The sequence below is a fragment of the Epinephelus fuscoguttatus genome, linkage group LG13 (genome assembly GCF_011397635.1).
Source record: "Epinephelus fuscoguttatus linkage group LG13, E.fuscoguttatus.final_Chr_v1".
NCBI classification, from domain to species: domain Eukaryota; kingdom Metazoa; phylum Chordata; class Actinopteri; order Perciformes; family Serranidae; genus Epinephelus; species Epinephelus fuscoguttatus.
Window position 1 is genome coordinate 12006396 of NC_064764.1, and position 21543 is coordinate 12027938.

At 41.5% G+C, this 21543-nt stretch overlaps 1 protein-coding gene across 2 annotated transcripts in view; it reads left to right on the forward strand.

Moving 5' to 3' along the window:
- ptpn4a (protein tyrosine phosphatase non-receptor type 4a) overlaps positions 1–21543 on the forward strand; it is an 85513-nt gene that overhangs the window by 57678 nt on the left and 6292 nt on the right. For both annotated transcript variants that reach the window (XM_049594281.1, XM_049594280.1), the window contains 10 exons: positions 65–153; positions 9914–9977; positions 10663–10835; positions 11744–11812; positions 11935–12069; positions 12832–12996; positions 18749–18908; positions 19554–19637; positions 19932–19988; positions 20195–20351. In XM_049594281.1, the coding sequence (XP_049450238.1) occupies positions 65–153; positions 9914–9977; positions 10663–10835; positions 11744–11812; positions 11935–12069; positions 12832–12996; positions 18749–18908; positions 19554–19637; positions 19932–19988; positions 20195–20351 (1153 nt within the window). The remainder of the gene's footprint in view (positions 1–64; positions 154–9913; positions 9978–10662; positions 10836–11743; positions 11813–11934; positions 12070–12831; positions 12997–18748; positions 18909–19553; positions 19638–19931; positions 19989–20194; positions 20352–21543) is intronic.

The window sequence follows — 21543 nt, forward strand, 5'->3', positions numbered from 1 at the left end:
CTTCACTACACACACACACACACACACACACACTCCTTCACACACTCCGTTCTCCTCTCTTCAGGACCAGAGCAACACAGAGATTCTTATCGGGGTGATGTCTGCCGGCATTGTGATTTACAAGAACAGAGTACGGATCAACTATTTCCCATGGTGAGTGACACACACAGACACACACACAAAGCATAAGATTATATGTGTCGTTAAGTGTTCAGATCCATTACCAGAGTGTTGCTGCAAGAATTAACCACAGCCGCATTTCTAAACTAGTGAGTTACTGTGATAAAACAAGACTAATGAAAAATCGAAAATAGATCTAAGCAAGTGGGAAAAGGCAGTTTTGTGATGGGATGTGCATAGTGTTTTGATGAGAGGTTGCTGTCAAAGATTACTTCAAGGTTTTAAGTATGTGGGGAGGAAGACAGTGAGGTTGTTGATGGTGAGGCAGAAGTTGTGGGTGGTTTTAGTGAGAAATCTGGGACCAGTGATGATCATATCAGATTTGTCACAGTCCACTTTTAGATAGTTGGCTTGCATCCATGGTTTAATTTCAGTGAGGCAGTTGGTCAGGGTGGAGTGAGTTGCAGTGGAAATGGATTCAGTGGATGTGTAATCATCAGCACAACAGTGGAAGTGGAGGCCTTGAAAACAAATAAATTCATAGAGAGGGAGCAGGATGAACAGGAGAGGACCAAATACTGAGCCCTGTGGGATGCCTTGGAACTAAAGGGCAGTTGGAGAGTAGTTTAAGAAAAACTTGGATTCTACTTTCCCATGTTTTTGTTACTAAGTCACTAATGGAGACAACAATTTTTTAAATTAGTCGAGTATTGAGAGAGACAGCTACAACTGCAGCAGCAAAACAGGTTGCAGTGTAATCCCTTCGGGCAATGGTGCACCATCAATTTACATTCACTAAAGCCCCGTTTCCACCAAGCAGTACAGTACGGTTTAGTTCAGTTTGGGACGCTTGTTTTTCCGTTTCCACTGTGAAAAGTTGTGGATGGTACCAATGGAACCGTTCTGTACCGTCCCCATTTTTGGTCACCCCTCTGTTGGGGTACCTAGCACACAGATATGGTACTAAAAGGTGGAGCTGTGAATACTGCAGTCCATTAATTGGTCAATAGCGAATGGTCACTCTGCTCAGTGCTGAGTTGTGGCTGGTTTTGAAGCTCATGTAACCACTGTTCATACTGTGGAGAGTTTTATTAGTAAACTAACTATACAATGAAAGGACGTTTTGCTGCCCCTTGCAGCAGCTGTAGTCAGAGAAATTAACTTAAATTCACTGGGCCAACTGCTGGAGACTTTTAAGGTGGAACGCTACCTTGTAATGTTACTCAGTGCATGAGTTGATGACGTGAATCAATCAACACGCCTTAAATTTCACTGCAACAACTTTGACCATTACCTAAGTTAATCGTCAGGTATTTGTTTATATTCATTTTGACCGGGATGGCATATATGCTAATCCTCACTCTGCAAAGAAAAAAGCGCCACTGAATGTTGTTCCTGTGGGCTCCAGCAACACTAAACCCCTGAGCTTGCCTGAGAAGGGCTAAATGCACAAACCTGCTATCTTTAAGTGTCTCATTGAGAAAGACTCTCACTGCAGCCTCTTTTATTTTGTTCTGAAAATGTCGGCAAGCAGCCTCGTTCTGTGGACGATAAACGAGGTGCAGACTTCCCTGTGTCACCGGTGATGAAGAAATACAGTTAGTGCTGGATGGAGCAGTGAGTGACAACAACCCCGACGACATTTTAGAGTACTTTTTGTGGTAGAAATGCTAAGCAGACATAGGGTCTAGGTACCATGTCTGAAGGGTTACTTTTGGTTCCAGAGGTACCATATTGAAAATGTTTGGTGGAAATGTGGCTTAAAAGTGCTTGTTTTGCCACCGACAGGCTCAGATTGTTATTGTAAGCTTTTGACAACACTACGTAAAGCATCCTCCAAAGAAATGAAACATTGTTCCTTACCTTTTGCTGATCTGTTATTGTGACCAAGTATCCCTCAAGGAGAAGCCTCATTTTGAAATCTTGCGAGAGGTGACTTGTTACAGGAAAAACAACTGGAATTGTGAGAAGGATGAGTGCTGGACCAGGGAGTGTTTGTTGTGTTGAAGTACAGAAAGCCTAGCTTAGTGTGAGCTAAAGAGCATAACAAGACTTGTCCTTGAGCAAGACTTGGTTATACACAGACCAGTTCAAGGAAAGGTAAGGGAAAACATTTCATTTCTCTGCAGGGTCTTTTCTGTAATGTTGTCAGACACTTACTATAATAATCTAAACCTGTCAGTGGCAAAAGCATGCACTTTTAATGGACTTAATGGACTGTAGTTTAAATTAGTATGCAAGTGGGCAGATTCCTCTGTGTGTTGGTTGTAGGGCAAAATATAAAAAGAAAGAGAGATAAAACATAACATACATGCTGTAAATCAGTGGGAGACCTGAAAGAAGCTGGTGATCAGAAGTTTGAGTTACACCTGCTGGAAGCCAAAAGCAAGGTAGCGGAAAACCAACAGTGAAGTGACTCTGTGGCCAACAGCAGAAAACCTGGCAGCTCTCAGGTGTGAATGAGTGGAGCTGTGGCTGAAAAACAGAGAACTGCTAGAAAAAAAGGAACAAGCTCTCCCCATTGATATTTTCATCGTGAAAACACATTCACTGTCAGCAGCTCCATTGGAACAGTCGAATCTCTGCCACTTTGCTTTCTGTGGTCCGAGCAGTAATCATTGACAAGACTCGAGAGTGCGTCCCGATCTGGGGAATCAAACTGTGGATGTTCTTGACACAAACACACCTCTCTGTCCATCAACTAGCTGCCAGCTCCACTTGAACCACATCCAGGAAGCCTTTTTGCTGAGAAATGGGCTTCGCAATATTTTGGAAACCTCTCACATAGTGATTATTGACACAACATATTAACGTGTAAGCCTTAGTTGATCTTTTTTAGAATTATGCAGATGATTCCAACAGACTTGTCTAATGGGGAGAGCTTCGTGTTAAACTAGGTTTCCTGGAAATATTACAGGCATCAAATCGGCTCGCTCTCCTTTTCTCTTTGTCCTCTTTTCACCTCTCTCTGTCTAATTCACTTACTCGCATCAGTCTTTATGTCTCTTGCTCTTGTTCTCTCTCCAAAGCATTGATTCTTGGAAATCTCCCATCCTCTGCTGCTGCACTGTGGGAGGCTAAATGTTAATGGGTGCCGGGGGTGGGATAGTAACTACTCAAATCCCTGTAACTCCGGAAGATAATTCACTCGTGTGTAGGCTTAACACACACACACGAACACACACCCTGACCAAATGCACATAGCAGCTGGTGTGTATGCATGTGTGTGAATGTCTGACAGCAGTAAGATGTTTGTGATGAGATGAGTGTTCGCTCATGCAAGGTTTGTAGAAGGAACGGTTTTGTATTACTGACATTGTGGGGACCGGAATAAGTGTAGCTTATTTGCTGCGTTGGAGGCGAGGCTTAGTGAATTAGAAGCGCGGCTCCGCACCATGGAAAACCATTCAGCAGCTGCGGTAGTTAGCCAGTCCCCTGTAGCCGGTGCGGAGCCACATAGCCTAGCCTTAGCCTCTGCTAACTGTCCTCCGGTAACTCCCGTTCAGCCGGGAGGTTGGGTTACGGTTCGCCAGAAGCACAGCTCCAAGCCGAAGCCCACGGCTCACCACCAGCCTGTTCACGTTTCCAACCGCTTTTCCCCACTCAGCGACACACCCGCTGAGGATAAAACTCTGGTTATTGGCAGCTCTATTCTGAGAAACGTGAAGTTAGCAACACCAGCGGCCATAGTCAAATGTATTCCTGGGGCCAGAGCGGGCGACATTGAATCTAATTTAAAACTGCTGGCTAAAGCTAAACGTAGATTCAGTAAGATTGTTATTCACGTCGGCGTCAATGACACCCGGTTACGCCAATCGGAGGTCACTAAAATTAATATTGCGTCCGTGTGTGACTACGCACAAACGATGTCGGACTCCGTAGTTTTCTCTGGACCCCTCCCAAATCCTGACCAGTGATGACATGTTTAGCCGCATGTCATCATATAACCGCTGGCTGTCCAGGTGGTGTCCAGCAAACGATGTGGGTTTTGTTAATAATTGGCAAACTTTCTGGGAAAACCTGGTCTTATTAGGAGAGACGGCATTCATCCCACTTTGGATGGAGCTGCTCTCATTTCTAGGAACCTGGCAAACTTTATTAGTAATTTAAATCCCTGACAACCCAGAGTTGAGATCAGGACTCAGAGTCGCAGTCCTAAACGCTCTCTGAGCTTCTAGTTCAGTTACCCAGCCATAGTTTTAATAGTTTTATACAAACGGTGTCTGTCCCCCGACCGCCTAAATTATCTAAATCTAAAATTAAACAAAGAGGAGTTGTGCATAACAACCTCATAAAAATTAAAACCTCTTCTGTGACAGAAAGACAAAACAGGAGAATTAAATGCGGACTGTTAAATATCAGGTCTCTATCGTCTAAAGCAGTGTTAGTAAACGAATTAATATCAGATAATCATATTGATTTACTCAGTCTCACTGAAACCTGGCTGTGTCAAGATGAATATGTTAGTCTAAATGAGTCCACTCCTCCCAGTCATAATAATACCCACATTCCTCGAGGCAGCGGCCGAGGAGGGGGAGTTGCAGCCATTTTTAACTCTAGTCTGTTAATCAGTCCTAAACCTAAACTAGATTATAATTCATTTGAAAGCCTCGTTCTTAGTCTTTTACATCCGACCTGGAAAACCTCGCAGCCACTTTTATTTGTTATAGTGTACCGTGCTCCTGGCCCGTATTCTGAATTTGTATCTGAATTCTCAGAGTTTTTATCCAGTTTAGTTCTTAAATCAGATAAAGTTATTATTGTAGGCGATTTTAACATTCATGTCGACGTTGATAATGACTCCCTGGCTACCGCGTTTATCTCATTATTAGACTCCATTGGCTTCAGTCAGGGTGTACATGAACCTACTCATTGTTTTAACCATACCCTTGATCTAGTTCTGACGTATGGAATTGAAATTGATAACCTAAAAGTCTTTCCACAGAATCCTCGCTATCGGATCATTATCTGATTACTTTTGATTTCTTTTACTCGATTACACGCCACTCAGCAACAGTTACTATACTAGATGTTTATCAGATAGTGCTGTCGCAAAACTTAAGGAAAAGATTACGTCGTTAAATTCAATACCAATACCTTCAGTAACAGAGGTTTCCGTGCCGACTTTAACCTCTCCCGAATTGATCATTTTGTTGATAGCACCGTAGGCTCGCTACGTAACAACGCTCGACTCTGTAGCTCCTCTTAAAAAGAAGTTAAAGCAAAGAAAGTTCGCTTGGTATAACTCTCAAACCCGTAAGTTAAAACAAATATCGCTAAAATTTGAAAGGAATTGGCGATTAACCAAACTGGAAGAATCTCGTTTAATCTGGACAGACAGTCTCAAAACTTATAAGAGGGGCCTCCGCAATGCCAGAGCAAACTATTACTCAGCTCTAATAGAAGACAATAAGAACAACCCCAGGTTTCTTTTCAGCACTGTAGCCAGGCTGACTGAGAGTCAGAGCTCTATTGAGCCTTGTATTCCCTTAGCCCTTAGCAGTAATGATTTTATGAGCTTTTTTAATGACAAAATTCTAACTATTAGAGGCAAAATTCATGACCTCCTGCCCTCAGATAGTACCTATCTAACCTCAAACACAGCTGTAAAATCTAATATATATTTAGATTGCTTCTCCCCAATTTCTCTTCAAGAATTGACTGCAGTGATTTCTTCATCCAAATCATCAACGTGTCTCTTAGACCCCATCCCAACTAGGCTACTTAAGGAGGTCTTACCTATAGTTAACACTCATATATTAGATATGATCAATATATCCTTATTAACAGGCTATGTACCACAGTCTTTTAAGGTAGCTGTAATTAAACCTCTACTAAAAAGCCCACCCTGGATCCAGAGGTGTTAGCCAACTATAGACCAATATCTAATCTTCCCTTTATGTCAAAGATCCTTGAGAAAGTAGTCGCAGACCAGCTGTGTGATTTTCTCCAGGATAATAATTTATTTGAGGAATTTCAGTCAGGATTTAGAGTGCATCATAGCACTGAGACAGCTCTAGTTAAAATTACAAATGACCTTCTGATTGCTTCAGACAAAGGACTCGTCTCTGTACTTGTTTTATTAGATCTTAGTGCGGCGTTTGACACAATTGACCATCAAATTCTGCTGCAGAGACTGGATCACTTAATTGGCTTAAAAGGTTCAGCACTAAGCTGGTTTAAATCTTATTTATCTGATCGTTTTCAATTTGTTGACTCCGCAAGGTTCTGTGCTCGGACCAATCCTGTTTACTCTATATATGCTTCCTTTAGGTAACATCATTAGAAATCACTCTATAAATTTCCATTGTTATGCGGATGATACTCAGTTGTATTTATCAATGAAGCCAGAAGAAAGCAATCAATTAACTAAACTCCATAATTGCCTTAAAGACATAAAAACTTGGATGAGCACCAATTTCCTGATGTTAAATTCAGACAAAACTGAAGTTATTGTTCTTGGCCCCAAACAACTCAGAGACTCTTTATCTGATGACATAGTTTCTCTAGATGGCATTGCTCTGGCCCCTGCCACTACCGTAAGAAACCTCGGAGTAACATTTGATCAAGATTTGTCTTTTAATTCTCATTTAAAGCAAACCTCACGGACTGCATTTTTTCATCTGCGTAATATTGCGAAAATTAGGCCTATCCTGACCCGAAAAGATGCAGAAAAATTGGTCCACGCTTTTGTTACCTCAAGGCTGGATTATTGTAACTCTCTATTATCAGGTAGCTCTAGTAAGTCCTTAAAAACTCTCCAGCTAATTCAGAATGCAGCAGCACGTGTACTAACAGGAACTAAGAAACGCGATCATATCTCTCCTGTTTTAGCTTCTCTGCACTGGCTCCCTGTAAAAATACAGAATTGAATTTAAAATCCTACTGTTAACTTATAAAGCTCTAAATGGTCAAGCTCCATCATATCTTAGAGAGCTCATAGTGCCATATTATCCCACCAGAACACTGCGCTCTGAGAACGCAGGGTTACTCGTGGTCCCTAAAGTCTCCAAAAGTAGATCAGGAGCCAGAGCCTTTAGCTATCAGGCTCCTCTCCTGTGGAATCATCTTCCTGTTACAGTCCGGGAGGCAGACACCGTCTCCACATTTAAGACTAGACTTAAGACTTTCCTCTTTGATAAAGCTTATAGTTAGGGCTGGCTCAGGCTTGTCCTATACCAGCCCTTAGTTAGGCTGACTTAGGCCTAGTCTGCCGGAGGACCCCTCTATAATACACCGGGCCCCTTCTCTCCTTCTCTCTCTCTCTCTCGTATCCTATTACTGCATCTAGCTAACCCGGCCATTCTGGATGTCACTAACTCGGCTTCTTCTCCGGAGCCTTTGTGCTCCACTGTCTCTCAGATTAACTCATATCACAGCGGTGCCTGGACAGCGTGACGTGTGTGGTTGTGCTGCTGCCGTGGTCCCGCCAGATGCCTCCTGCTGCTGCTGCCATCATTAGTCATTAGTCATACTTCTTCTGTTATTATACACATATGATTATTGTCACACATGTATACTGCCAGGTATTAATACATACTTTCAACATATTGTACCGCAGTAACCAGAACTATAACTATAATATTATTACTTCCATTAATGTTGTTGTAAGATACTGTCATTACCTGCATATCTCTCTCTCGCTCTCTCTCTCTCTCTCTCTCTCTCTCTCTCTCTCGCCCTGTGTCATATGGATTACTGTTAATTTATCATGTTGATCTGTTCTGTACGACATCTATTGCACGTCTGTCCGTCCTGGAAGAGGGATCCCTCCTCAGTTGCTCTTCCTGAGGTTTCTACCGTTTTTTTTCCCCCGTTAAAGGGGTTTTTTTGGGGAGTTTTTCCTTATCCGCTGTGAGGGTCTTAAGGACAGAGGGATGTCGTATGCTGTAAAGCCCTGTGAGGCAAATTGTGATTTGTGATATTGGGCTTTATAAATAAAATTGATTGATTGATTGATTGAATAATAAATCTGAGGACTCGCCTCCCATTTGGGGACAAAATCCAAACCATGAAATTTTTCGGTACAGACTTGGTTTCTGGTTAGGGTTAGGATGAGTCTCCGTGGAATGAATGTAAATCAATGCAAAGTCCTCCTTTGTGGAGGAAAAAAAAACAGTTTTGCGTGCGTGTGTGTCTGCATATCCAGCCAGTTGGGCTAAATTTAGACCAACAGTGGTGTCCCCAACAGCTGTCCACTACCATTTGTGAGAAGGAGAGAGGGACACAAGAGTCTCTCAGCCCTCTGCTCTCTGATTCTCTTCTCTCTCTCCTTCGTGTTTTCTTTCCTTATCCTCTCTTAAACAAAGGCTCACTGTCTCTACACATGCTTGATCCCTGTCACTTCTCACAGTGTCTCTCCTCTCCTCTGCTCTCGTCATTGTTCCTCTCTTGTCATAAATTAAACAGTAGGATACAGTAGGGAAGGGTCAAGAGAAAAAGACATTTAGATTTTTGCCTCCTTCCTATTTCTGTTCACAGCAGCCTGACAAATGAGCCACACTTAGCTGGGGCATGACTCACACTCTGCCCAAGCATGTGTGTGTGTGTGTGTTTGTCCATGCAAGAGTGTGTGAGTAAGTATGTAAAATATATTTAGCAGGGAGCGATGAGTCACAGCAGCAATAGAGCTCTAGGAAGGGATTATGTTACTCTGCTGCTGCTCATCAGCAGACCTCTTACTGTGGCAGCGCGTGTGTGGTCTTTTGATTCGATTATTATTTTATACCATTTCTGCCTCTTTAAATGCATGACGACACACAGGTAGATGGGAAAAGGTGGACATCATGGAACTATTGGGAGACTCAAGTGTGGTCATGCTCTTAGCATCCAGCTTTGGAAGGAGGAATGGGTGGAGTTAAATGGGATGCAACACATGGGGAATTGAAGCACGTGCATTTCAATTTCACTTGAAAGTGAAGTTTGGACATACCGTGCTTCTATCTACACTGCCAGTTATGATTGTGTTAACTCTGTATAGTGCCTAGAATATGGTGGACTGGAGCAAGTGTGTGCGAGTATGGCTAAGCTTCAACTTTTGCATGGAAAAACGAAAAGATACTATTATTTTATAGTGTATTTTACCCTTTCAGATACCACTGATATGCCAGAGGGTCAGTTTTTGAGACTCTTAGAAATTTATTTTAAATTCCAGTTTTCATCCCAAGGTTTCCAAACATACCAAATACGCCTAGCGTGGTGTCAGACCTTTGAATAGCAGCCCAGAAATCTGTCAATGTCTTGAAGCGATTCAAATATGTGTGGTGTTCTGCTCACACAATAAGACTATATATCTAAAAATCAGTTTTAATTGTTATATTAGTACTGTTACCATTGGATATTATCACAATAGCTGGCCATGGCAATTAGGAGAAGCATCTGTCAGCTAACACAATGAAATTAAACAGCAGTGATCATTATGTAAAACATCAGGTATGACACTGCTTGACTCCATCACATGACACTTCTTCTTCTGCACTTTTTTTTTTGTTACTGTATTTTTTTTAAATGGTTATTGAAATTGCCTGTACTTTAAAGTTAAAAAAACATCAAAATGCTGTTTAATTTCATCATTTTTTTAGCATTATCAAAATTACATTTTATACTATGGTTATTTTGTTTAAGATTGTTACACTGTTTTGTATTAGTTCATACCTACTACTGATATTTTTCAAAGCACGATGACTGACCTGAAGTGTGTAAATGTAATATCAGTGTCTCAATACAGGTGATAGGCTCATTAGCCATGGCAACATTAACTCCTCTTTTGTATTGTTTTATCTTTTTTTTGCAGGTTGAAAATAGTGAAAATCTCCTTCAAGTGCAAACAGTTCTTCATCCAGCTAAGAAGAGAGGTGGTACGTGTACACACACACACACACACACACACACACACAAAACACACGCACGCACACTTCTTCACCACCACCTCCCCTCTGCAATTGTGTCCTTTGCACAAATGAAGGAGATGAAGTTTACCATGTGTGTTTGCATGTTTTTTTTTCCGTACATACTGACCTGTATTAGTGTGTGTATATATACCGTAGATGCTAGCTAAGCTGTGTCTGCATATGTATGTGTAATCAATGTCAGATTAACCCCCTGCTGCCTGTGTCCTAGTTGACTCTGCTCTAATCCCCCACTGTGTCCCGCATCCCTTGTTTGACACGTGGATCTCTTTTTTTATTCTCAATGTAACAAACAATTGTTGAGACAGATGATCTGCCACTGTCACAGTGACTTGATGAATATTTCCACTACAAATAGTTGCATAGTGCTCATTCATCCATCTTACAATACTCTTAAATTTAAAGCCCTTATTTTTTATGTAAAAAGGTGAATTACTGCTGAGATTTAAATGATACACTTCTTTAATTTTCCTTTTTTTCTCTTGCATTTCTTGTCTTGTACTTCTCCCTGAATGTGTCTAGAGAGCTGCATATATATTTGAATCTGCACACTACTTGCTTTTGACTGTTACATTGAAGGCTAAAGTGTTATTTAACGGCCCACTGACTGTTGTCTCTCCCTCTCTGCACACAGACTGAGACGCGGGAAACGCTGCTGGGTTTCAACATGGTGAACTATCGGGCCTGTAAAAACCTGTGGAAGGCCTGCGTGGAGCACCACACCTTCTTCAGACTGGATCGGCCCATCCCACCACAGAAGAACTTTTTCGCTCACTACTTCACTCTGGGCTCAAAGTTCAGATACTGGTGAGAACAAGTTGACTTACACACACTCCCGTAGGAACTTGGAAGGAACACTCCACTGGGCAGCACAGATAACTTCTGAAAAGCCTTCCCTACTCAGCCAGACGTTGACAGATTGACACATACACACACTAACTCAGACACACAGACATGGACCAGGATGCTCTGCCCGTATTTTGTTCTGTCTTACTCCCACCTTAGGGAAACCTCAACCAAAGTACATGTTTGTTTGGAAGCTGATGCAGCTGATTCACTTTGGGTTGAGAGGCTGAAACACTGGAAGGCTAGTGGGTGCTTCTCGTGCTATTTTCACCCAGAAAACCACAGCTTAATTATTCATTATTTTTATTCATGGAAAAATTGGAAAAAGGGACTGAAACATCAAAATAAAATCACTCATACAAACATTTTACTCAGCACTGTATTAGGCCTTGTCACAACTTGTTTCACTTCATCTGTAGCTTTTTTATTTCCTTTTCTATGAAATGTGAGTGAGAGATGAACTGAGAGATGGAGGCCTTGTGATGCATTATTGAGCAGCAGTGATGCAACCCCAGCAAGCCTTGCTCTGATGTTTGGCTTGACTGTGTGTGTGCTTTCTCTCTTAAGATATTTACCGATTTTCCAGTCAGGTTACATTTTTAAATTGCGAATTTGGGTTGTTAACATGTCATTAACAGTGTATCATACAGTAAAATAGCTGTATTAAATATGTTGCATTTGTTACTGGCTAGCAGACTGCATTTTAAGGCAGAATTTTCATGAAGGAAAAAGGGCAAAAAAGCAAGCTGTAGCTTCAGAAAACTTTTTCTAACCTTGCTAAACCCAAGAGCTAAAGATTTTCAGTCTCACTCCAGTTAAAGTTTGATTTTCCAAGACAGTGCACTGACTCTTACTGTTGTTGTTTCTAGCGGGCGGACAGAGGTGCAGTCTGTGCAGTATGGAAAGGAGAAAGGCATCAAGGACAGAGTGTTTGCCAGGTAATCAACATGTCTTACTCGGTTGGTTCAATCCAGCCATCACAAGCTGCTAATGCCAGATTAACACGACAGGAACTAGAGTTATTGCTTTTGTTGCCAAATGAATGCCTTGTTCTGCGCAGATCTCCCAGCAAGCCATTGGCCAGGAAGTTGGTTGGCGGAACTGACTGGGAGTCGGTCAGCAGGAACAGCCTATCAGATGAGAGACTGGAGACCCAGAGCTTGCCTACTCGCTCGCCGCCTGGGACGCCCAATCAGTGAGTCCAAGTTTCAGGGTTTATACCAGCCTGAATTGCAGTTCAGCTTCATGGCAGACGATTGTTGCAGTGGAAATTAAAATATAATCACGTTCCACATGGTGAGGAATGTTTAAAACAACTGCTTTGTCAGCAAACAAATTACACAAATTAAGTTAATTCAGTTAAAAGGGAAGGCAATTATAGTTTTTAGCACAACTACAGTGATTTTTTTTAATTATAGTTTCTAGAGAAAATGCAAATATTGTGAGTGGTAATTCACTGTAGTCTGTAGCTACTGTTATTAGGAAATGGTTACCTCGCTTATTTTAGTGGACAATAAGGTCTGCCTGGTGTAAAAGAGACCATTTTTGAGATAAGGAGTAATTTCAGGACTGTATTGACCTTGGATTTATGCTGTAGAAGTGTCCTTGAGCAAGTCTCTGAAGCCCAACCATGACCTCTGACCTGTGACCTGTGAAAAAATCAATAGAACATTGCATAATTTCAAGTTTTTTCTCAGTCAGTTCCTGCGGTTTGCGTTAATCAGGTATCATTTGAAATTTAGTGCCAGTTTGGTGTCAGAGTTTGTGCATCAATACCATGATAATATTTAGCTTCACAAGAACTTTGCTGAGATAAAATGCACTCTAAAATGATTTAATTCATACACTGCCTGAGTACAGTTCTCAGCACACAAAGTATGCTAGCTTTCCGGTACTTCAGTGTTTGATACCTGAAGCAATGGACACATTTTTAACATTACGTGTCTTTGTCCGTCAGGAACTCACTGTTTGTACAAGAGGGCACGCGACTACGCCCATCGTCAGTTGGCCACCTGGTCGATCATGTGATCCATGCTTCACCCAGCCTGCCTGTCTTCTCCTCCTCCAATCACAAATCAGCATCGTCAACGCAGGCCAACAGCATCAGCTTGGACTCCACACCGTAAGTCTCGTTCCTGTCAGACACTGTCACGAGAACGTCGTCAATATCGTTCTTTTTTTCCAAGAACGATTTTGGTTCTTTCCTTCCTTTCATCCGTCTTCTTGTTTTTGATGCACGCACACTTCCTTTAAAGCTGTTTGTCTTTGGGGGAAAAAAACACCAACCTCTGACTCGGTGGCAGGGAATGGATTTCACTATAAATGAACTGCCTCATAAATAAAACAGCCGCCCTTTAATTCTGAAGTTTAATTTTACTCATCAGTGTTAGTGCCACTCTGTCTGACTGCACTGCTGAGTTGACTGGTTTTTTAAATGTCTGTCTGTGCCTGTGGCTTCTCTCAACAGTTCACACCCTCTCCCACTGTCACTTAGCCGGCCCCATTGAAAGATGAACCCTTTGAAAAACAGCCTGTAAAAATGTGTTTATAGTGGGGAGCAGGGCGGAGAGGTTATACAACAGAGCTGAACTAGGAATTAGTGTGTGTGTGCGCGCGTGTGTTTGTGTGTTTTTGGCATGTCCTTATTGTGCTCACACACTATAAAATATCTGGTGAATTTCATGAACTAATAAAGTTCCACATTTCTGTTTGAAAGCCTGAAAGCCTCTGAGTTAAAGTGAGTCGTTGGTTAGATTTAAAACTATGTCAGAATCAAAAAATGGGTTTGTCTATTAAAAGAACTATTAGCTCGGGCTTAGAAAAGAAAAAAAATCATTGTTGTACATTTGAAAGTTCCTACTATTGTACAACCATTCATTCTGACTCTGAAAATGGAAAACACAGGTATTTGGAATCTGTCTTTAAGTAAACGCCAGTACACACACATACCTCAACATCTAATCCTCTTCATTGCAAAAGTTGACTCAAAAATGTTGTAGCATGGCCTTCAGGAGTTTGTTATCTAATTGATCACAACCGTGGATTTATGCTAGGATGTAAGGGGGGAAATACTTAGCAAATTGCCACCAGTCATTGTGCTCTCTTGCTCAGGTGCTCAGTTGCTCAGCAGTGCTCAGCAGACGCTAATGTTAAGTGACAATGTTTTAACTTGTCTTTGCAAATCTACAGTATTTATCAATGGCTGGCAAGTCCAAATTATTCTGAATAGAAAAAACCTTAAATATACTTAATACATATTATGTTATCGTGTTTGATCGTCCAGCTGGATCGGTTAGATATATCAAGCTGGAGATGAGCCGCGGATGTAAGATGCACATATGCACTGTTGGCTTGGAACGGTTTGTGTTTGAGGCTCTGTAATCTGAATGAGGCAAAAGATGGACTGTAGATATGGCATGCTTTATCTGTTGTCACTGTACGTGTGTGTGTGTGTGTGTGTGTGTGTGTGTGTTTGTGTGTGTGAAAGAGAGAGAGAATGGAGATGGAAAGATGGAACACCTCTCAGTTGGAAATCAGAGTGGTTAAGTAACATTACAGTGATAGTTCAGCTGCCTACAAAGCTGCACACACACACGCACATGTGCACGTGCACCAAGTTGTTCGCTCATCACTGTTACAGAGCCAAAGGATGACATAATCACCTGCTCTCTCCTCTTTAGACAACATACACATCCATGCAAATTATTTTGGGATGCATGATATGGATTTTTTCAGCTAATACTGATGACTGATAATTACCTACTTCTCATGGCTTATACCGCTAAGATAACCAATAATTTCACATTTTTGTATTTTACAAAGAAGTTCATAACCTGTAGTTTACCTGATGGTGAGCAAGGCTGAGATGTATTGAGCAAACGTGGATATTTTAATATTCCATAACTTTGACCTAACCACATGTAACACGTGTAAAATTCACAAATATAATTTGGCAATTTTTTGCGTAATATTTTAAAATAAATGCACACACACACACACAGAGTCACAGGGCTAACTATTAGCATCATACAGCTCACGCTAACTAACGGTTATTGATGGGTTTAACGTCAGAGTTGAGTCGTTTGTGTCGGTGTGGTTCGTTGAAACCATTTAACAGCTCAGTGTTGGATGTTAGCCCCTGCTGCTGTGTTAGCTCAAACTAACCGGGCAGACATTGAACTGATCGTACGCTAGGAGGGCAGAGGCTCTGGGGTCGGTCCTTCAGCACTGCATCAAACCAGTGTAATGGCAACAACAGAAAGGGATCAGACACCCACCACTATCGTGTTTTCTTCCTTTCAAACTGTGAAAAACGCCCACAATGGTGACAACATGTTTGGCCCTCTGTGTGTATTAGCAGTGTAGATGCTGCGCCTGTGAAGTCAATGAAAGCAATTTGGCTTTATCAGCTCTGTTTATTGGCCATACGTTTTTTTTTATCGAATTGATAAATAATGATTAAAAAATTCCCATTATTGGCCAATAATCTATCACCCTGATAAATATTGAAAATCCATAATATTATTTTATTGGTATTATGGGATTTGTTCATCATGATGGCTATTACTATTATCAGTACCTGCCTCGTGTTTACTTTTTGAAAACTGTTTAAAATTTGTGTTAAATAATGAGCTTTCACCTTTAAGGTTCATTCTTACTGCCGCGATGCGGAAATGCGGGACGGATTTGTGGAATATTCGCGCAGCGTTTTTCCGCATTTAAACCATACACACAGGTGTGGTATGGACGCAGTGCGGAATTTTGTGTTGTTGTGTTCCAATTCCATGCAGTGTGAACGGGTGTGGGTGTACATGGACGAGAGCAGCAGCAGCAGCAGCAGCAGCAAGCTAACGTTTAACAAGCATCAGCATCAACTTTCTTTAGCACTTAGCCACCAAGCTGGACAGTGGACTGCCAGACGTTGTCCTTTAATTCATTGTTCATTACATCATCCCGTCTTTTATCAAAAGGGATGGGGTGTTGTGAAACAAGGTTTATCAACCTTTCTCCCAAACTGTTCTGCCTGACTGGATTTTGGACTCTCCTGGGTCTGCGCAACTATAAACAAACAATTTCATTGGCCCAGCTGTGTAGTTCCGCTGGCAAATTCCGCAGGGGGTCAAAGTCTGGGCGGAAACTTTTTTTACCGAACGAAAGTTCTGCCCCGGTGTGCAAACTTCCATAAGAACCCATGAAATCAACTTTTATATTTTTCCGCGAGAATAATCCGCGCGGATATTCGCCCTCAATGAGAATGGACTTTTAAGCAAAGCTACTAAAATTAATATTTTGCTGGTCTTCAGTCTTTTTAACATCTTTTCTCTGTTAACACAATTTTTCAGAACTTTCATCCGACTCTCTCTTTCTACACACAGTAATTATTTTTTCAAAGCTACATGGAACTATTCACCAAAATATTAGCATGAGTAAGATTAAACTGAGCTGTTTACATGATGCTGAGTCTGGTCGGCAGTTTCATCCATAATTCTCCGCCCCTTCAGCTGTCTGGGTGCCAGCATTTTGCAAGGGCACCGTTGCTCTATCCTGAGCTTAGCGCAACCAAGATGATTGTGATTGGTTACGAGAAATCCAAACAACCCAGAGTGTTTTTGGCGCTTCCAGACCTTTCTCTAGCACTGAAAAGCGCTGTGGAGATAGTTCTGGCAAAGACTACATGATGCCTTGTAAATAGACTTCATTTGGACAGGCACTTTTTGTCAGAAGGAGTGAACTTGGTGAGCAGTTTCAGCATCCTAAGTTCCCAATCTCCCAATTTTTCTTGCCTAAAACATTTCCCCCCTCTATTGAGAGGATTAATTTATCTGCTATTTGGGCCATGAAAAACCCAAAGATGAGGAAGGAATCCTTTAGAGACTCAGATCTGAGGGTGGGTTGAACCCTCCTAATCTCAGATATGACTATTGGGCTGCAAATATTCAGAAAACAGTTTACTGGTTACAATTTTCCAAGTAGATTATCATCAAAAGAAACACATTGCTTAGCTTTGGTGGCTTCAAATTTCCCCCTCCATCAACCCCATTGTGTTGTCTACTTAAAAGATTTGGTTTCTGCCCAGATTACACTTTGGTTTTGGGGAGCTATCAGTCCTAAATCTAATAACCACCTCTTTGCCCCAAATAGATTAGATTCTTTAGTGAGAATCATTCCTTATCCTCAAGATTCATTTTCAGTGACTGTGTGTTTGCAGTCTTAGCAGACATGACTCAAACTTATTCCAATATTTCCAGGTCCTTCACTTTGCTCAGGCCCGTAATCCAAATTTTCCCAATGTTCCTCCCAAGACTTTCCTCCAATAAAAAACCAAATTAGAATCTGCTTTCCCTCCCACAGGCCACAGTTCTACGCAATGTCAGTTCCACACATAAGCAATACAACAAAGCCATAACCCTCAGACACTCTCTCTATAATGTTCTGTTTTTAGTCGTGTAGAGTGAAAATTGTCCGTTTAGCTAACCACGGCTCATTACAGTGACGGGTTTCAAAATGCAGCGTCTATATTTCCTTGACAGTGTCGGGGAACAGAAAGGTACAATTATATCCTACACTGTAACACAACATTGCATGCAACTGTATGACATGATAAATTACTTTGCATGCTATAATCAGACCTGTTACTTCACAGTTGCAAAGCAAAGGCTTGCTTCACAAGATAATTTTGTTCAAAAAACACTTGGGTGTGCACTGAAAGTGTCTTTTTATATTTGTCTTTTGGTGGATTTGAATGCAGCACGATGCTTTATAGCAGCTTGTTTTCTGTCTTCTCACGTACTTGCGTATGATTCCTCTGTCACTGTGCATACTCATTTAGTTCTGACCTCTGTTGGGATTACAAAATATTCCATTTAGAATTTGGTTATAATAAAAGCATTTAACAGAAGGAAAACTAAAAAGCAGGGCTTAGACATATCCGGTGTAGACGAAGATGAAATCTCCTATCAAAGTGTCTTGTCTGTGTTGTGGTATGATACGAAGACTCTTTATATCCATTTCACTCATCTGTGTCGTGTTGAGGAAATACAGTAATGTAGGAGGATGTTCTGCCTTGGCTCAGGCCTGCTGTGCGCTGCACTCCTTCTGAAAGCCTGACCTGGTTTTGACCCATAATAAATGTTAGTTTCCGTGTGTGTGTTTAAGCCACAAAGTGGCACCAGTGGCAGCAGCCAAAACAAAGGCAATGCTCTTTGACTGGTGCTCTCGCCCCTGAGGAGTGCCTGCACACAACCTCAGAGTGAAATGACTCGCTGTTACCCCCCAGAGAGAGAGCCATGATGCTGCTGAAAGCCTCACCTGACCGACCGTGTTGTTTCATCGTACACACTGACTGCCTTTTATTGTCTGCATGATGGAGGGGGGGTGTTTTCCTTCCTCTTGCAGCCCTTTTATTGAGGTTAATGCATTGTGACTAACACAGTGCTATTAAGCCTCTCTGTCTCTTGCAGTCTTGTTCTCTCTCCCTCTCCTTTTATCTGTTTCTCCATTTGCCTCTTTTTCTTAAAGAGCCCACCTCTTTAACAAACAGGACAATCCTCAGTGAAGCCATTACTTGTGTTCTGTACCTATGTGTTTGTGCCTTTGTGTTCCCCACCATCTCTTACCCTTGATGCATCAGCAGTTATTCTGCTAATCAGCAAATTGTGGGATACATTTTATATTTATTTACAATAGTAATGAAGTAAGGTTTGGTTCTTTACTGTGTGATCGTAGTAGTGATGCAAAACGGAATTATCACCACAGCTGGAAAATGTCTTTGGAAAAATATTTCTAAACTTTAAACATTTCATCTGAACTACTTCCTTTTCTTCATTTGTGTCTCCTTCCCTCTGTCCCCCCCCCTCTGTCTTTGCCTCCCTCAGGTCTCCGGAGGGTCTAGACGGCCAGCCTCCAGCTCTGCCCCCCAAGCAGCTGAGCAGGAAGACCTTGAGCCAGATCATCCAGGCCCACTCCCAGCAGAGCCTCCTGGACAACCACCTTAACGAGATGTACGATGTTCCTGTCAATGCTGATAAAACCACGGTCAGTATGGCAACACAAGATGGTAACACTCATTACGTATGAAAACACGTTAGTGCTGGGGCGTCTTTTAGCTCACCTGGTAGAGGGTGTGCCCCGCATAGGTTGAGTCCTTTGCAGTGTCTTCCCACTCTCTTTCCCACCTTCTTATCATTCTACTGCTGTCCTAACAATAAAAGAAAAAAAAAAAGTTATCGCTCAGGTCAGTTGCATAAAGTGTCTTCACAACATGATTACCCAACCAGTCCTATCAAGTATCCTATAAAAAAGTGAAAATTAAATGCATGATGTCAGAAGATTTCATTAGATTGTTTTACAGTTATGAGCATTTTGAGGTTCTGAGTATATTTTTCATTCACAGACCTCATTAGCAATAAAAATAAATGACAACTTAAGATGCACCCTGTGAATTCTATTAATAATTCAAGTGCTTCTGTTGCTTTGCAAATCAGTTTAGTTTGTTTTGCTATTTTTTCTGCCCCCTAGTGGCCAAAAATACATTTTTGACACCTTAAATTGTAATCTAAAATGAAGATGTGATGTTGGCATTCCATTCTAGCACCAATTTGCACCAAATGCAGAGGATGATGATATGGAGGAAAGCAGCAGGTGAATTTGATGTACCTATGTCCAACTTTGCTCTTGCAGCTAAATGGAGTTGTCCCTCATGATAATCTGGTCCTGATCAAGATGAGACCTGACGAACACGGACGATTTGGCTTCAATGTCAAGGTGAGAGCTGAGTATAGTTGGGACATGAAAGGAAAAAGTCTATTTTGTTCATGGTTTTTCTATCTTTTTTTGTTGTTTTCTATCCTTGGCTCATCTCTTCATCCATATACTCCTCGCTGTCCTTCTTTTCTTATGCCAAGTAGTCAAAACCCTTGGCACATATTATCTGTATGCATCATGACCAATTCTATACTCTTTGCCTGAACTGTTAAGTATTCCCTAGAAAGACAGGAAATGTGTGAGGGTCTGTGCTGTATACTGACCATGTCTACATGTGTGTCTGTGTGTGTCCAGGGTGGGGCTGACCAGAAGATGCCCATCATTGTGTCTCGAGTGGCTCCGGGAACATCGGTAAGTTCACAACCACAACATATAGTCACTAGATGACTGCTGCTGTATTTTCTTTAGTAGCACTGCTGAGTTTAACCACCAGTGTTTTAGCATTTTCACTTCTAAAGACTTTTTCTCCCCTATCAGAGACATGTTACTATTATCTCACCATACTCATCATGTTGCCATCTTTTGTCCTTTGCCCTCTTTTCCTTCTCCCTCTTCAGGCTGACCTGTGTGTGCCTCGCCTTAACGAGGGCGACCAGGTGGTCTTAATTAATGGGCGGGACATCTCTGACCACACCCATGACCAGGTGGTCATGTTCATCAAAGCCAGCTGTGAGAGCCATTCTGGAGAGCTCATACTATTGGTCAGACCGAATGGTGAGTTGTTCCCTGAGTGGTTGGATCCGCTGTGTCACTTTTACCTTTGTCAAATTCACTGGATGGTACCAAAAAAAACGTTGAGTGTAATTCAGCTAAACAATACAAAGCTGACTCACAGTGTGCTGACACGTTCTAAAAAAGATGTGTTCTTGGACTTAAATTTCAAGATATTCCTGTTCTTTTGTCTACTTCCTGTGTTTTTTAGCTTGGATGCCACCAACTGAGATAGGAATTGCAGAACTAAGCACAAGTGTTACCCCATTATCGAGTCAACTAGCTATTACTAAATCCTTTACTAAGTTCTTCCTAATTTTGTAACTAATTTTGTAACTAATGTACTAATTCAGGTTGCTCAGGAATGTCTCATGGTGCATTCATGTGCCTGGATGGTCCCATATCCCAAGTTTGGGAGTCGTCCTTTTGACTCTAGTGTTTTCATAGGCTTTTAAGTCATAATGTGGAAACAGTATGGACGCCACGAAGAAAATGCATTGTATTTCATCAGGCAGAGCATCCAAACAACAAGTTGATAACTATTTCCAGTATTTGGTAACATGAATTATTAAAACTTTCTCACCATAAACCAAACATTTACTTTGGTCCGCCATATTTCTATGTATGTGACGTCAAAATCGGAAAGCCTTGGACAAAAATTTTTGCAGACATTCCAAGTTGTTCTGACTTAACGAAGTTTTCCCAGTCAGGAACTAATCTTTCCTGTAAATCCAACACCACATAAATGGACTGTTACATACTAAGACCGTGTGTAAATTGCTGCTATGAAACATCTTGAGAGCAATTATTGGTGTGAACAGGGAGTCACACAGGCTTTAACATAACTTCCATAAGTGACGGTATCATAAAGTTTGCTCCGTTGCCATGGAGATGGTTCTGTTGTCATCTCGTGACCTGATTATGAAAGTTCGTCATATTAAGCTATTTCTTTCAGTTGGTTCAGGCAGATTCATCAGAGTTACATCTGGCAGTTGTTGGGTGTAAATGTTCAGTAGCAGCCAATCTCTGCATAAGCACTACTTTGTTTGGTGCAACACATTTTAGAACAGTGATGCATGACTTTCCAGTGTAACATTGGAACAGCTGGTGCAGCCCACTCCTGAAGATTAACAACTGCACATCTGGTCACCAGTCTCGACTCTTCTTCTGGTCTTTTCTGGACTGCTCAGTCTTA